At 46.0% G+C, this 16,043-nt stretch overlaps 1 protein-coding gene across 1 annotated transcript in view; it reads right to left on the bottom strand.

Moving 5' to 3' along the window:
• Window positions 1-1,479: 1,479 nt before the first annotated feature.
• Window positions 1,480-16,043, bottom strand: part of LOC144148637 (uncharacterized) — a 47,159-nt gene continuing 32,595 nt past the window's right edge. Inside the window, exons 4-6 of the mRNA XM_077680148.1 lie at window positions 4,196-4,258; window positions 2,323-2,696; window positions 1,480-1,487 (exon numbers count right to left, since the gene is read on the bottom strand). Coding sequence (XP_077536274.1) covers window positions 1,480-1,487; window positions 2,323-2,696; window positions 4,196-4,258 — 445 coding nt within the window. The remainder of the gene's footprint in view (window positions 1,488-2,322; window positions 2,697-4,195; window positions 4,259-16,043) is intronic.

Here is a 16,043-nt window from a genome sequence, read left to right as displayed (position 1 = left end):
TAGTGCATATACTTTTCTGCAGGCAATATCAACTTTTACAAAATCAGAAAACACATTCATATTGCACACGCCTTTTCTGCTAATAAACTGCGGAAAAGTTAACATTTTTACAAAAAGTTTTCACTTCAACACAGGGAAGGAAATAGCTTATGGGTTTCGCAGAAATTCAACCTTGAAATGGGGTACGTACACGTATCGGCAGGTTTTTCTCTTGTACTGCCGAAGAATATGCCTCTACCAGCCAAGGACATTTTTGTGTCCGCGTCAGCAGAAAACTCCCAGGCTAAATAAAACAACTTGCTGGCGTCCCCAGGAGTCGAATCCGGTTCGGAATAGAGTAACGGAGCACGAGCCCGTCGTCTTACCAACTTAGCTACGCCCACACGAGGAGACGGGGAGGCAGACGGTGTACTCAACGAGCACAACGGCGGGTCTACGACCTGTGCTCATTCAAAGATGCTTATCTGTTGCGGCCGCGATACATCTCCCATTGGCCTGACCACATGCTCAAGATAAGAGAAATGCCTGCTCCAACAACTGCTTCTGAGTAAAGATTCCTGGGCGAGTTGGTGTTGCGATACAGAAAAATTCATAGCGCATGCGGACGAGGACAAGGAAAGAGAGCAGACACCACGGAGCGCTCCGTGGTGTCTGTTCTCTTTCCTTGCCTTCGTCTGCATGCGCTATGAACTTTTCTGCTTTTATGAATTCATTTTCACCCGCACTACAAAATTTTGGGGCCAGCTTCCCCGGAAAATCATCCAAGCTGCAAGTGACAACAAATTCCTTTTGGCTTTTTGCAGTCATCTTCAAGGCTAAAATTTGTACGCTGATCTTTCTAGTGCGCATGTCTGTTCATTGCAAATTTGTTTTCTTTCATACGTGAGTTTTCTTTCATACATGTCTCTGTATACGTGTGTCACTCTGAATGCTGCGATTTGTTACTTTTTGCAGGCATTTGTACATTTTTGTCTGTTGTTTGTTTCTCTGTTGGTTGTTATTCTTTATTCCTTTCTATTTTGTTTGCTAAGGCATTTCGTGGGTCAAAAATGTGTTTTTACCCCCACACTATAATGCTCCCTGGGGAAATGTAAGTATCTGAATCAGTAAATAAATAAATAAATAAATAAATAAATAAATAAACAAATAAATAGAATAAACGACCTCAGAGCTGCCTGCCGCAATTACCAACTAGGTCGTGTTTAAGCTCAAGCCATCTCATCCTGAACGCACTACAAAGCCAACCCGAACTTCACATCGTCTGTACCCCAGGGAACGCATGCCTCGAATGGAATGAAACGGCCCACGCCGCTGCCCGGGAGCACACCTTCCGGGACTTCCCCTCGTTGGCAGATCGATCGATGACGTCCAGCGACGACATTCCATGAAGATACACCGATGTCTTCGAACACAACTGACTGCAGCGCCGCATCTACCCCCCACAACACCCCAATATGACCAGAAAGGACGCCGTTAGCCTCAGACAGCTGCAAACAAGCACCCACCCACACGGAACACTATATACCCTGTGCCATCCTCCCAGAAACATACACATTAGTTCGTCCACACTGCCCCGCACCCAACACTCTCTACCATACGGTTTGGGAGTGCCAACAATCACCATCATTAACCCCCTACCAAACTCTGCCGTGGATGAGTGGGAGGACCAGCTGACCAGCTCACACCCTCAAGATCAGCATTGGACGGGTGGACAGGGCCCGCCAGGCAGCAAAGGGCCAACGCTTCATGGGCTAAGGTGGCCTTCCACAACGAAACTCATACCATTCAATAGATGTTTATTCCTCCTCCTACCTCAGCAATTAGCATACGCGTGTTTTGCATCAACCATGTCCCATGTTTCTTTATGGCCATAGAAGGTTGACATCTGTGACCCGGGCTAAAAGAGCTAATGGCTGACTAAGTTCATTCTCTGTATATTTATTAATATACACTCTGATGACAGAAATCAGGTTTGCTACATTTGAAATAGGCCCAAACAAAGGTACGCAAGAGAACCGATGCATAAACAATCAACGTGAAGAGGCCTGCCGGGTTCGCGAACATGAGCTTCGCACATAAATGTTTTTAAGCCGGAAACTTCCCAGTTTTAAATACAGAGCAGGCTTGAAACATTTTATTCGTTCTTCACTGTTCTCGACATAATACGCCGTCCTTCCAACCAAAAGGCGAAAATAAGAATGAAATGTAGCTTCTTGCCTGCAATGAAAGCTGAAGCAACAAATCAAATAATGTGAGTGGTAGCGAAATTTCACTGAATGGAACAACGCCACATTTTACTCAACTGTTCCGCATTTTTTTCACTAGAGGATTTGATATCATGGATAGTTTCAGTTAGGATCTGTAAAGCTTTCTTTTGCGGTGTCAGTGCACTTTCCAGCCACTCCTTTTGTTGGGCCTGAGATGTACTTTGCAAGTCTTGTATATGTTTCAGCCATTCCTCTCTTTGGGCAGCTTGACTTTCAACCAGCTTTTTCTCCAAAGAAATTGTTCTTTCATCGATTTTTTCAATGAGTTCTTTCTGCAATACTAACTGCTCTGTCATCATGCTACCCATCTTCTTCACCGTCTTTTCCATTTCCTGTGATACTTTGTCGACTGAACTGGCCACCATCTGCTCCATATGCTGTCGGTTCTTGTGGCCTTCACTAGCTTGAAGTTGGAGGAACTCCTTGAACCTGGAAAGAAATGGCACAAATGTAAGAAAACTTTATGAACTGGGCTTACAAATCATGAAACCGATGGACTGACGCGCATTCATTTTGCACTTGCAAAATCGTTGGCTGCATTCTTAAATAACGTGAACAATCAGCGCAACCATCGCATTTGCACCTGAACAAGAAAACGTAGGTAGTGGTACCCAAATATCTGGTAGTATGCCACACTTGTGGATCGGTTGCTAGTAGATCGGCTTTAGCCTTATTAAAGAAACTTGGAATAAAGAAATTGAAGTTTGTTACTGGAGGCTATTCTACCTCCAGCGAAAATATTTCCAAGCGGTGTCAGCATAGAAAAGCTGCTGAAGGACATAGATACTGATGGGAACTTTCTTCACATTTTTGTTCCCCACACCTTTATGAACAAAATTTTACGAATACGTAATTTGGTCGAAAGCAGTTCACGCCAATTCAGACCATTTGCTGCAATGCACACAGGAGACAGCATATTGCATGGTACTGTACAAAGTTAATAACGTTTGTAGCATGCCACCAGATCCAGACACACAGGCGCAGAAGCTCGACCTCTAATGCCGTCATCTTCATGATCGCGTAACACCAACAGGGAGATTGTACAACGTTAATAACATTTGGTACGTTTCACAAAAAAGTGATTGTCACGGTATCATCCCCAAAATAATCTGTAATTGGAAGGGGTGTATGCAACTCCATGAAAAATCGAAAATTAAACGGGCATGAGCTCGCTCTAAAATACTTGACAAAGCAAAAAAATCGTCCTCGCAAAAAAAAACGTCGTGCTCTCGGAAGGCTTTCGCAAGCAAGAGGGTCCTCCACACGTCTTTTACCCTTAGCTCTGCTGTATAAAATGCCCAAAGGCATTCACTTGATTGGCTTGGTATCATGAACGAGATATAATGCGTCCGTCGCTGCTATCTAAAGCGAATTGGTGTACACCGCAACAGAAAACAATCGCTCACCAAGCACGCACTTTTTAGAAATAGAAAATCGTTGCACACTTGTGCATGTGAATCTTCTCTTCCTTAAGTTCCGATGCCTGTTTCCGATTTTCAGGGGCCATTGAGATTAGGGCTCAACGCATATCTAGGTGCTCCCTGTTTGGCTACTACACACAACGTCGATAGGTGCAAACGGCGACTTTTGCTTACCAGTAGTAGTTTAACGCTTTCACGCTAGGAGCCGTTATTGCACGGATTCTGGCGTCTCCAGATTAATGCAAGTGAAAGTGATTTGCAGAGGCGTTAATCCGCGAGGGTACGAGCAATGGCTGATATTATTATGACGTCCCTTTTGGTTTTTACTAACATGGAGTACATGGCAATACGTGAAGGTTGGGGAGAGAGAAGCTTTAAATGCCTCACAAGGCTTGCTATTTATAAAACGCTTTCCGCGCACAAGTGAGGCACACTATGACACAAAAAGTTTAAAATAAAGTTGATAACATGACACATGCGTTCCATAAACTTTTATGTCATACTCACATTGTAGTTAATTCTTTACAGTTGAGTTCTATCCGTGGTTGCACACCAGTGGCCAGTGAAGCACTGCAAGCAATTCAAAGGTAGAGAGATAGAGAGAGGGAGAGAGAAATAACTTGTATTTACACCCATCTAAAATGACGTGGGAGAGAGCCTAGACCCCCGTTCAACCCCTAACTATCAGTCGAAATCCCCTAGAATTCGGCGGTGGTCAGGGCGAAAGCGACGAAGTTGCATTTCTCTTCTGCTTTGTGGTTGAGTAATAAAGTTTACTAACATTCTACGTTTTTGTTCGGGTCGTAATAGGAAGAACGGATGGCGCTGCAAGCGTCGTGAACAACGGCCATGCATTCGCATCACTCCATACATCGAATGTCGTAAGTACAGATCCCAGGCGGGTAAAGCTGGCCCTGAAAAGTGGCTAAACACAGATGCCGTCATGATTGCACGCTGTTGTTGCCAGATCACTAGTTGACGATACGGTTAGCAATTTTTTGCAGATCAGGCTCAAATTCAGGCCCCTAACCTAAACGTAGGAGTACATTTACTACGTATTGTATGGTTTTATCAGTTTTTTCAGCGCATTCATGCTTGATGAATAAAAGTAAATGAAATATTAAGCGAGAACAAATGGGGGCTGAGGCGCGAAGTTCAGTTCCGGTATTTCGTGAGGAGCATCAGTCATATGGAAGTAATTCATAAAGCTTCACACTAGCAAACCATGGTGTCGTCTACTGTGTCACTTCGACGCTTGCGGAAACTATCTTATCTAACCCCGTGCTGCATCCCGCACACTGCCTACGATTACAATAAAGCCGCCGCCGCCTATCTTCAACGATACCATTCCCTACATGCCTGAGAGTGGCTGCTGCCGATTGGAACTCGCCGTCAGCTAGTCATGCAATGTTACATGAGACATTGCTGTGCAGATCGGCTCCCTCTGGGTGTTCATGATTCGTAGAATAAAAACAAACAAGCGTCCGGAAGATTTTATGATGTCCAGCCTAGAACTGGGTTCTTGTTTACGTGTGCTCTTATACTCGCTCTAAACGCTGGTTTGTTTGAATGAGAAATGATACAAGTGCCAAATAACAGTAATAATAATAATATATTTATTTGCATAATGAGACGGTTTTCTAGAGGAGGACAAGGCGAAGCAGAAAGGTACCAGTTTTCGATAGATGCGTGCTCCTTCGATCACCGTAAAATACGCAATCCGATTTTTTTAAAGATAAGATATAGTGCGCCCGTATGCACTCCTATTGAGGATTTGCATGACACATTACCGATGCTCGATAGATCAGCGAAATTACATTTTTTCACGTCTACTTTTACTTCCACTCTTATATGTCCCACCGTATATACCAGCAAAGATGAGGAGCCGGAAGAGTAAAATTCGTTCATGCAAGCATTAGGCGCTGATGTCTGGGCACCAGCCTCGTTGGGGGTTAAAAAATATTCTGTCTTTCCCTGTGCGCCTTAGCTAATGAAAGAAAACGGCCGCTTCTGCTCGCGCCCGGTTTTGCCTGAAATGCCTGCGGTTTCGGCAAGAAATCTGTCTGTATGTAGAAACCGCCTTCGAAGCTTCTTGTGCTAACGTACATATGCGCATTCTCAAGTCGTGAGGACATGTTAACATGTCCTCACGACTTCGCCTTGCGAAAGTACGCAATTGCGTACTTTTGCAAGGCGAAGTCGACCAATCATATATGTCTCGCTTCACAAGTAAATGAATTTGAGTGTACCTATAAATTAGTTATTACACATTGTCAGTTGAAGCATAGTGGCTAATTTTGAAACAGCTTCCAAATATTAACTATAGAAGGTGAATCCAGTTGTTTAGCATGGAACAATCATCATTCACCAGTGTAGAGTATTCAGACTTAATATGTATTGCTTGTAGCAGTCATTAAGATAGCCGAAAATAAATTAAACTCTGAATTTTTTATTTGCGACAATTACATCTGCGTGTATCGGTTCAGCCAGGACCACCTGGAGACATTCTTCAGCAGTATATACATCAGTTAGAAAGAAGGAATGATAAACAATCTGCCTCGCAGTCCAATACGCGTAGCGTAGCCTTCCTATTTATGCCGTCAAACCGGTGACCCCAGGGATGCCATGCCAGACCTTGTCAAATTTCCAAGCTTTCATTCCAGCGTAATCACGGCAAAAAGAACGATGACGAAGTTCCACTACCAGAGCTGGGTGCCAGTAAATATGTAGCTGATTATGAAAGTTGCAGTTCATTCGCTTGCAACCACCAGCATTCTAAGTTTCATCAAAAATAATTTAGGGCATGATAACGCCATAAGCCACCATGTATCATGTACAGCCGTGAGCTGAAGTAAACGGACCACGGGAGCGGTGGCCAAAACTAATCGCTGCGCCGTCTGGTTGCGCGGCGTCTGCTGTCGAGACCGCGCACAGCGCAGGCGCAACCTAGCAGTACAGCACACATACCGCTATCGCTCGCTTTTTCGCGACTGCTTCTTGCTTCGATAAATCAGCGCCAGGGGAATCACGCCGCGCAGTTAGAGGAACACTGCCGGGCACCGCCCTATCATGGAAAACGATGCGACTCACCTGATATGCGGCAGTGGTGCTTCGCTGCCACACACAGCGTACTGTGTCTGCGTTGGGCTCGTAGCATTTTTTTTTATATTTCTGTATCACAAGGTCGCAGCGGGAAAGCATTGCAGTAAATACATCCGAAAAAAATGGCCTACCAACGTGGGTGCTTTCTCTTAGCTCAAGATGGTGTACCGACTATTTTGCTTGTTTTGATATATTTGCGGAGTGAGTAATGGCTCTTTTGTAATGCGTGTTCAGCCCGTCTTCTTAGAATACTGGCGCCGGCAATCAAAGAAGGTAATCTTCTGCGCGGAGCTTAATTTTAGGCGTGCATTGCATGGCTGGGGATTTATACGGAGCACCCGAGGTTTTTTGTTAAGTAATGAACTTTCTCAGTTGAGATCTGTTGTCTTGTTGTTTGTTCGGCCTTCAAATTTCCGCATGAGAGTGTCGGGTCCCATGGCTATTTGTGTACACCCTAATTTACTGCCTTTGTGGCAGCTCAGCGGCCTAGTATTGACTAATTAATAGGTCCTCGTCACTCTCTGCTCTGACGTCTCTTTGGGAGGGGGGACTTTTGTAACTAAATTTAAGGGTATGGCGTTGTGAAGGAAATAGGGCTAGCTGCCCGCAGGACTTGGGATTTGTGACCTCTGATTTTTTATGCTAGTGGTACTCGGCCAGTAGCGCGCCGAAGACTCCGTCTGGGCTTGTAAAAGTGGTGGGGGCCCCCACGATGAAATACGGTGATACGTGTCCTTTTGTCGCACAATTAACCCTTGCAGGGAAAGTCGCTCATACACATATCTCCATGCCCGCCTTTTGAGTGTGGCTTTTCTGCATACCGTAATTACCCGATTCTAACGCGCCCCCGATTCTAACGCGCACCCGATATTCCTGACAAAAAAAACCGAAAAAACTTGCACCTCCGATTGTAACGCGCACGGAACTGTGTGAGCAAGAAAAACGAATGCCAGAGAAACGGGTGATTTATTTCCCGAAGTAATCTCACTATCTCATTCCTCGTCGCTCTCCGCTGACCACAACATCTCGTCCTCGGTGCCGTCAAGCACGTTCGCGATGCCACACTTCTGAACTAACGTTCAACCCTGGTCGATGGAATCGTGGTCCACGCCTCACACGCCCATCCCGCGAGCTTCTCCAGAGGCGCACGCTTCAGCCGACCGCTCGTTTTGAACGCGTGAAAGCCGCTGCTGCCATTGCTGTTATCAAGCGCGCAAGTGGAACGATTTGACGATTTGTGTGAAGGCCGATAGAAAAGCCTAGGCGCCTATGCTTCCTGCGTCCGAAAAATCGTTGCTAAAAGCTTTAGCGCCATCTTGACATGGCGATGGCGATGGGTGGGACGAAATTTCCGCTGTTTCGGTTTCGGTTTCATATCCGATTCTAACGCGCATGGGATTTTTCGACCTATTTTTCCGTACAAAAAGCGCGCGTTAGAATCGGGTAAGTACGGTAATTGATACGTTGTTCAAAAAGCCAGCTTTAAAGTTTGTGCGGAGGAGTTATGTGCGGAGGAGTTATTCAAACATGTCATGCGGCAAATCCACTTTTTTTAGTTCGTGGCAGGGTTTGGGGAAAAAAAGGAATTTGGGAGTATCGTGGAGGGACCCACAGAGTCCGAAGTATCTTCACGTTCCTCTTTTTGTCTGCGGACCCCCCTCTGAGAAGGACGGCACTCCCTGTGCAATGCTTTGTAAAGTAATACGTGTAAATACACTTGGGTGTTTTGAAGAGTACTGTCGTTTGTTTGCCGCATAACGTACACCATAAGCTAGTAATCTTTTTATCTTAAATCATCGACGGAACGGCCACCCTTTCGATCAAATCCTTCAATTTCAACTCGTGTCACAGAAGTGCGCAAGAATTGTCAATGATGTTTTCAAGTGCAAATAAGTCTAATAGAAAAATGTAGTTTTGCATGCGCTTCGATAGTCGCTGGGCATTCAAGGCGTGGTTCAATAGGTATCTCGTATCGCAATGTAGTTTTTGAACATTAAATGTATGTGTCGGTGCCTCGAACCTGAAAAAAAGGCCAATCTGGATTTTCAAGAGCAATTGCGAAATGGAACATATGCCGCATACGGCAAGCCAAGTTTCATAAAAGCAATGCGGTACATACCTAAACACCGCAGTATTTGTCAAAACCTTAGCATGTAAGGTTAGCATCAATAATTTTTCGAGTTCGCTACATTCTCTGGACGCTATAATTTATCATCTATCCTCAAAACCGACAAAGATGGTGTTTCGTTTTATTTTATTCGACTGGACAGTGATTTTTTTCTGCTTCATTTTCTTCTTCAATATACGACGCGGGGGAGGACTGGGTGCAAAAAATTCCCCCGCATTTCCCCGAGGGGGAGAATGTGAAAGTGCGAATGCACGGTTGTCGGCCCGCTTGCGGCGCTTGCGCTCGGCCCCCGCAGCCCACCGCCTCGCCGCCTTCTCTTCCATCTCTTCCATCGGGTTTGTAGTATCACGTGTACACCACGCAGTTATCAAGCCGCTATAACGCCGCTGAGTCGCCAACGCACGCCGCTGACGACGTAGTTTGAATGCGTTAAAGATATAAGGCGCGTCACTAACGCTGATATCACCGCCGTGTCCGTGGCTTGGTCGGTAGAGCGTCGCGCTGCGGCCGCAAAGTCCTCGGATCGAAACCTGGCGCCGGATGCTGTTTCTTTTTTAAAGAGCACTGCGGACGCCGCCGACGCCGCCGCCGCCGCCGACGCCGGCGGTGGATGGTTTGGGGTCGCTTATAAAGTGCATTCGCACTTAAAAAAACATCTTCAAGCACGAGGTAATCACCAACTCTGCCAGCGGAGCCGCGTTGGCGCCAATTGCGCCAGCGCGCCGTTTCCACTGGTGTGTTGACCAGCAGACAGCAAAAGGGCAGCGCGGTTCCCCTGGCGTCATTTTATCGGAGCGTGAGACAATTGCGAAGAAGCGAGCGATAGCGGCATGCGTACTGTACTGCTAGGCCGCGCCTGCGCTGTACACGGTCTCGACTACAGACGCCGCGCAACCAGACGGCGCAGCGATTAGTTTTGGCCACCGCTCCCGTGGTCCGTTTACTTCAGCTCACGGCTGTACTTAACACCACAGAGCATATTTTGTGTTGCAGTTCCGGCAACGAAACAAAGAAAAATTTGACATTGACAGCCGTGCCCTCTCATCCTTCAGCAGGTTATGTTTGAGACATGAGAAGTTATCTGTGCAAGCTGAACCCAATAAAATCCTGTACAGATACATTACTACGTTACTTTTCATACGTACAGCACACATAGTACATTATTCTTTGGCTGTGAGAACAAGCAAAAAGAAATGCCGAAAAGGCAACGGGCCCATATCTACGAGCAATTCCCATGAAAATATCCCTCCAGGCCTTTAGGGAAGATTGTAATGCTAACAGCGAGTCTAAGATGACCTAGTGTGCGAGTTGAAGGAAAAGAAGAATTAGTAGAAGAAAGATAGGGAGATTACTCAAGGAAAGAATGAGAATAACTGTCCGGTTGGCTGCGCTACACATTGAAACGGGGATAAGGGGCTTGAAAGGGAAAGAAAGGACTGGTATAAATAAAGGATAGAAAATTGAGGAGAAAATAAAGAAAAACAGGGTGTGGGAATGGCAAGTACAAAGATAACACCACGGACAAAAAAACAAGAAACAGAAGAAAAATCCGCAGCAAAAACGATAAAATTGGCAAACGAAGGATGCTACACGCTGGTAATGCCCTACAGAATATCTGTGTTTTTCCCTTGCGCACTTCGATCTGCGCCTTCAAGACGAGAATTGATTTGATTGCTTCCGCTGCACCTTGTCTACAAGTGAAATGTGACTGATTTGCTTTGTACGTGATTTAAATACTGTACACAATTTTTATTTTTTTTTCATAAAGTGGAGCTGCTCCTTTGTGACAGGCTGTTGTGCCAAACTGACTCGTACAATTGTACTTATTTTGTTCATGCTGCCTCCTATTTATGCCTCTCGTTCATGTTGCCTCTCATTATGTTTATGCTGCCACTATTTGTACGAGTTTATTTTGTTCTTCTGCCGTTCTCAACTTCAAAATGTTTATATTGAACTTGGTTTTCCTTGCAAAAAGATTACTGGCTTCTTTTCCTGTCTGTTTATAGGCTTTAGAGCTTTAAACCTCGCATGGCTTTGCTTGAGCAAGTCAGTTCCCCCCATTATTTTCCTCTTTCCTCATTCTGAGAGAGGGAGATGTGGAATTTTAAAAGGCATAGAGCCGTGCGGTGATACTAACAAACATTCTTTGTGTTTCTAAGTACTGAAAGCTGTAGTTACCACCAACCCAGAATGGTGCTGCATGTTTTGCATGATATCCTTTTAGTTTCTGGTTTGCTTTTGTTGAATATTGTTTAAGCTGCTATTAAATAGATTAATTTTAACCTAATGCAACCTGGAAACATTAATAATGTATCTTGTGTGACGCCCCCAAGCATACAACCAATGCAAAATCTTCTAAGCTTACCTAGAAAAAGGGAAAATCTCTTGAGTGAGTTTCATGATGCACATAACATACTAATATTAGGCTTGGGTATTTCACGGTTATTGAATCTAAGCTAAGGCAAGGGCCACTACCTAAAAGCATTTCAACTGGAGACAAATGCTGACACACGTGCTGCAGGGGCCTCGTAGGCAGACACTTACACCATCTCAGAAAGCCTGTTTGTTTAGAATAAAGTGCAGTAACAAAAATACGATTTCCATTTACACGTTCTTCTTGGAAGCGTTGTCCAGTTCGAACTTTCATTCGCTAGAAAAGCAAGTAGTTGTTAAGAGCACCTCAACAGATCGCGAAGACAATCAGCTGACGCGTCCAGGGAAGGGGGAGGAGAGGCGTGTGAAACATATTAAAATAATGCTGTAGAAACGGGACAACAAAGAAAAGACTACACAGGACTAGCGCTGGATATCAATTGAACTCTTTTACCACACACAAAAGAATACGTACAGAAACAGCGCATGCGCGAATACGTGGCAAGCCACCACGAAACGAATCAGGAAAAAAAGCAATTGGGGGGAAGGGGTTTTTTTAAAGGAAGGAAAAGAAATGGACTGGAAGGAAGGAAGGAAGGAAGGAAGGAAGGAAGGAAGGAAGGAAGGAAGGAAGGAAGGAAGGAAGGAAGGAAGGAAGGAAGGAAGGAAGGGTGTAGAAGGAATGCAGGAAAGTTAACCTGGCTAGAGCCTCGTTTGCTATCCTGCACGTGGGAATGGGAAAATAGGCAAAAAAGAGGAAAGAAAGAATGAAGAGAAGTTGGAGTAGACAAGTATGCCCAGCGCTGAAGCACTGACACTGATTGACACTGGAGGCGTTCAGTCTATAGTCTGGTGTTTAAGTTCGTCGCCCTTAGAAAGCGTAAAAGTTCCTTAGTCGCCTTCTGAGCGGATGACAGAGAGGGCCAGTAGCGCAGAATCTTCTCCTCCGAAAATGGCCGCCGAGAGTTCAGGTTTCTCAGTGCTGACGACAGCTTTTTTCTTTCATGCGAGTAGCGTGGGCATTCGCATAAAACGGGCCGGATCGTCTCCGGCGTGCTTTACGTTTCGCTCTCCTCACTTGCTGCCATTCCTATTGTGTATGAATAAGCATTTGTGAAAGCCACCCCCAGCCAGAGACGGCAAAGAAGATTTGCGTCAGATCGTGGGAGGCTTAGTGGAAGGGGACGCTGCAGGTGCGGATCAAGGGCACCAATGCGTGCACATGTGAATTCTTCTGGATGCCATTGGGATATTGCTGTTTCCCGGGCAAGTATGTGGGAGGCCCTTGCTGCGCCCGTCCTAGACAGTGGAATGAGCACAGTCACCGCTGTTTGATGCGCCAGCCGGGCGGCAGCGTCCGCACTTTCGTTGCCGACAATGCCGCAGTGGCTGGGAAGCCACTGCAGGGTGACATCATGACCCGCCTGGGTACCACGGTCGTACACCGTTCTTATTTCTGTCAGGAGCTGTTCGTGAGGTCCCCGGCACAGGGCTGACTGGAGTGATTGAAGTGCAGCCTTCGAATCACAAAAGATAGCCCATCTGCGGCACGAACTTTGCTCGATGGTGCGAAGAGCGCAACGGATGGCCGTAGGTTCTGTAGCCGTGGAGGTTGTAGGATTGGCTATCTTGAATTGGCTGAACAGTGACATTTGTGGAATAATAACAGCACCGGCAGAACCCGACGATGTTACCGAGCCATCAGTGTATACATGGGTTCGGTCATTGTATGTCTCGTGCAGGTATGTCAAAGTTAGCTGTTGCAGGGCCGGTATGGGAAGATCGCGTTTCTTCTTTACTCCTAGAATATCTAGGCACACTCGGGGCTGCATCACACACCACAGCGGAAGGAGCGATCACATCGCTGGCGTATAGTTTGACGGAATGCTGGTTTTGTGGGAAGCTACTACCCTTGCAAACGACGCCCGCGGACGGGTCGCTGGTATTCCCGCGAGGTGGTGATCAGGTAAACGGGCGAGGTGCCTGATATGTGTCCTGAGTGTTTCAACTTCCACAAACGTTGCCAAAGGGTGATTCCTAGGCAGCGCAATGGTCACTGCTGTGGACGTACATCGTGGTAGGCCAAGACAGGTTCGCAGGGCCTGAGCTTGTATACCCTGAAGTGACCGAGTAGTTGTGCGGCACGCTCCAGAAAGAACAGGAGCACTGTACCGTAGACAGCCCAAGAACAGGGCGTTGTATAGCTGTAACATTGACCTCATTGGGGCTCCCCACGTCTTGCCGCTGATGAGTTGTAGCACATGCACTACTGCAGAGAGCCTCTTCTTTATAAAGTTTACGTGAGCGCTCCAAGAAAGGCCTATGTCGACAACTATGCCAAGAAACGTGTGATTTCTCACATAAGACACCCTTTCACCATTAATATATTGTTTACATTATATGCTCTTTTTGGGCAGAATTTTTTATTACATCAGACGTTGACGAGCTGTGACATGTTGCTCACCCCTGTAATAATCCCCTTGGGGATTGACAGCATTATGTAAATAAAAAAATAAATAAATATACCAACGCATTCGTCGCCCCCAGACTAATTAAGTAGGTGGAAGGTGCCAGAGATGGTGGCGCCGTCGTCTAAAAATCACCATTTCATTCCCATCCCATTCTGGGCAAAATATGCTTAATTCCATTCTCATTCCATTCCTCCAAGCGCTCCAAGCGTTGTCCTCGTTCCATTCCCGTTCCATTCCGCTATCTCGAAAAGGTGGAATGAATTCGGAGTCATTCCCATTCCGTAGGGGTAACTGCGCAACACTGCTTCCCTTCAATACGAGCCACAGGCGGGAGAAAAACGAGGCACTGAAACAAATGGGCAAAGAGGAGCTCAAAACTACCGTGCCCAGATTGGATCATCCCGTACCGCGCAACATTCCGAAGGCGGGTCAAGTGTTCCTTAGCAATGTACACGAATGGCTACGCCATCACTGACGATATACGATATAATGGCACGTTGGATGCACTACAGGCAACACAAAAAAATTCCGCCTGGCATGCTCCTTTTCCATCAATGTCAAAGAGAAACGCCGACTCTAGTCTTGCCCGGAACTGCAGATATCCGGGACATGCCCCAAGTCTTCCCAAGTACAAAGCATCAACGAATGACTCTAGTCAAAGGACCACGTGCAAGTGACGCTTCTCGCGATGTGGGCCTTCTCCAAAGAGGCACACCTCGTGGGAAGGACCTCAAAATGTACTATCTTGTCTTCTTTTCACCCCTTTCCTTCTACGGCCATAGTACCATCCTTGTGAAATAAATGTATTCATTTATTCATAGGAAGGGCATGTCCAGAGCATTTGGACTAGGTCTGCAATGCTGTTGCAGTGAGCACAACTAGAGTTAAGGACTTCCGGATGCCATTTAATGTACTGTTGAGGGTATTTTGTATTGACGCGTTCATTCCTGAAAACATTGACTTGAAGCCACTGCAATTTTAAGTTTATGTTTTTCATTACTGGGCCGAGCTTCCCTACATCACAGCAAGTTCTTCGAAATTACAACTGCAGGTTGTCACATTGTTCACCGCTTAAATGCCGACCAATTACTGTAGTATTCGTGAAACACGCTATCGCCATTTCTTTGCTGGGAGCCGCAAACAGTAATGTGGAGTGGTTTTGTAGGTACTATAGTTCCTATTTTACACGCCAGGTGGACGGCAAGGAGGACGCTGAGAGGAGGGCAGCACTTTGTAATTCATTTTTCTAGCAACTAAATTCGCGTAAACGCACAAAGTGTTGTCGAAACATGGCCTAAAGACTGCAGACTACAATTAGCGCAAGTTATCCCACAATGATTACAAATCACTTCAGTGTCGTTTTAACAGTACACAAAAATTGTTACCTACCCCCCCCCCAAAAAAAAAAAAAAACTTTACGCAACATTTAAACACATGAAAGTTGTCCCTGCTGATTCACCGCAACGGAGGCTGCTACGATAGAATTCGTGGGTTGCCAGGTGAATATCCATTGCTGTCCCCAACTCTAGTAGGCATAAAGACAGAGGGCAACGCTTCGAGTGTGGCAACATGGCTGCGCCTTGGTTTAACATAGATCAATACATGGCCTCGCCAGGCAGCTTTTCGTCTAGGGTTCGTAGTGTTATCCCCATGCTTCCGGAAGCCCGCAACATACACGCACCGACTTGGGACCGCTGGAGTAGACTGTATCGCGGGTGTCCACGATTTGCACAAAGAAAAAAGCTTAAACCCTAAATTTTGGTAAAGGATCAGAAAGCATAGTTACTTCCAATACTAAATGGTGAGTAGAATAATTACGGGTACATTGTTCGGCCATGCGTGTGATTGTGATATGTATTTTGTGCAGCTTCGCTGGTCGTTCACCTTCACCAAGTGAAAACTCTGCTGTTTTTGTTGTTTTCTCGAGAAATTTTGTTCAAAGTATTTTCTTAGATCTTAGTGCCGACATATTTAGGTTTTCCATGCCGCTGCAGTGACCACATTTCCTCCCCCCATCTGGTCATCCCCTTCGGGTGCAGCAATCCCTGCCGCTAGCAGGGCTGACGTCTTCAGTTCTCTCATACCTCTATAACCTTTTCTGCAGTCACCATGGCGTTAGCGCGGCGTCCATGCGTAATAGAGTACAGCATTACCGGAACATTGACACGGGTGAAAGTAAAAAAAAAACGCATTTACTGGGTCAGGAAGGCCTACAGATAGCACCGACGCTGATGGTGAGAACGGACAAAAAGAGCTGTCGCCCTAGCACCTTAACTGTCTC

This window comes from Haemaphysalis longicornis, unplaced genomic scaffold, assembly GCF_048455015.1.
Source record: "Haemaphysalis longicornis isolate Haplotype H1 unplaced genomic scaffold, Haemaphysalis longicornis Haplotype H1 scaffold_8, whole genome shotgun sequence".
In the NCBI taxonomy this organism is placed as follows: domain Eukaryota; kingdom Metazoa; phylum Arthropoda; class Arachnida; order Ixodida; family Ixodidae; genus Haemaphysalis; species Haemaphysalis longicornis.
This window is presented reverse-complemented; position numbering and strand designations above follow the sequence as displayed.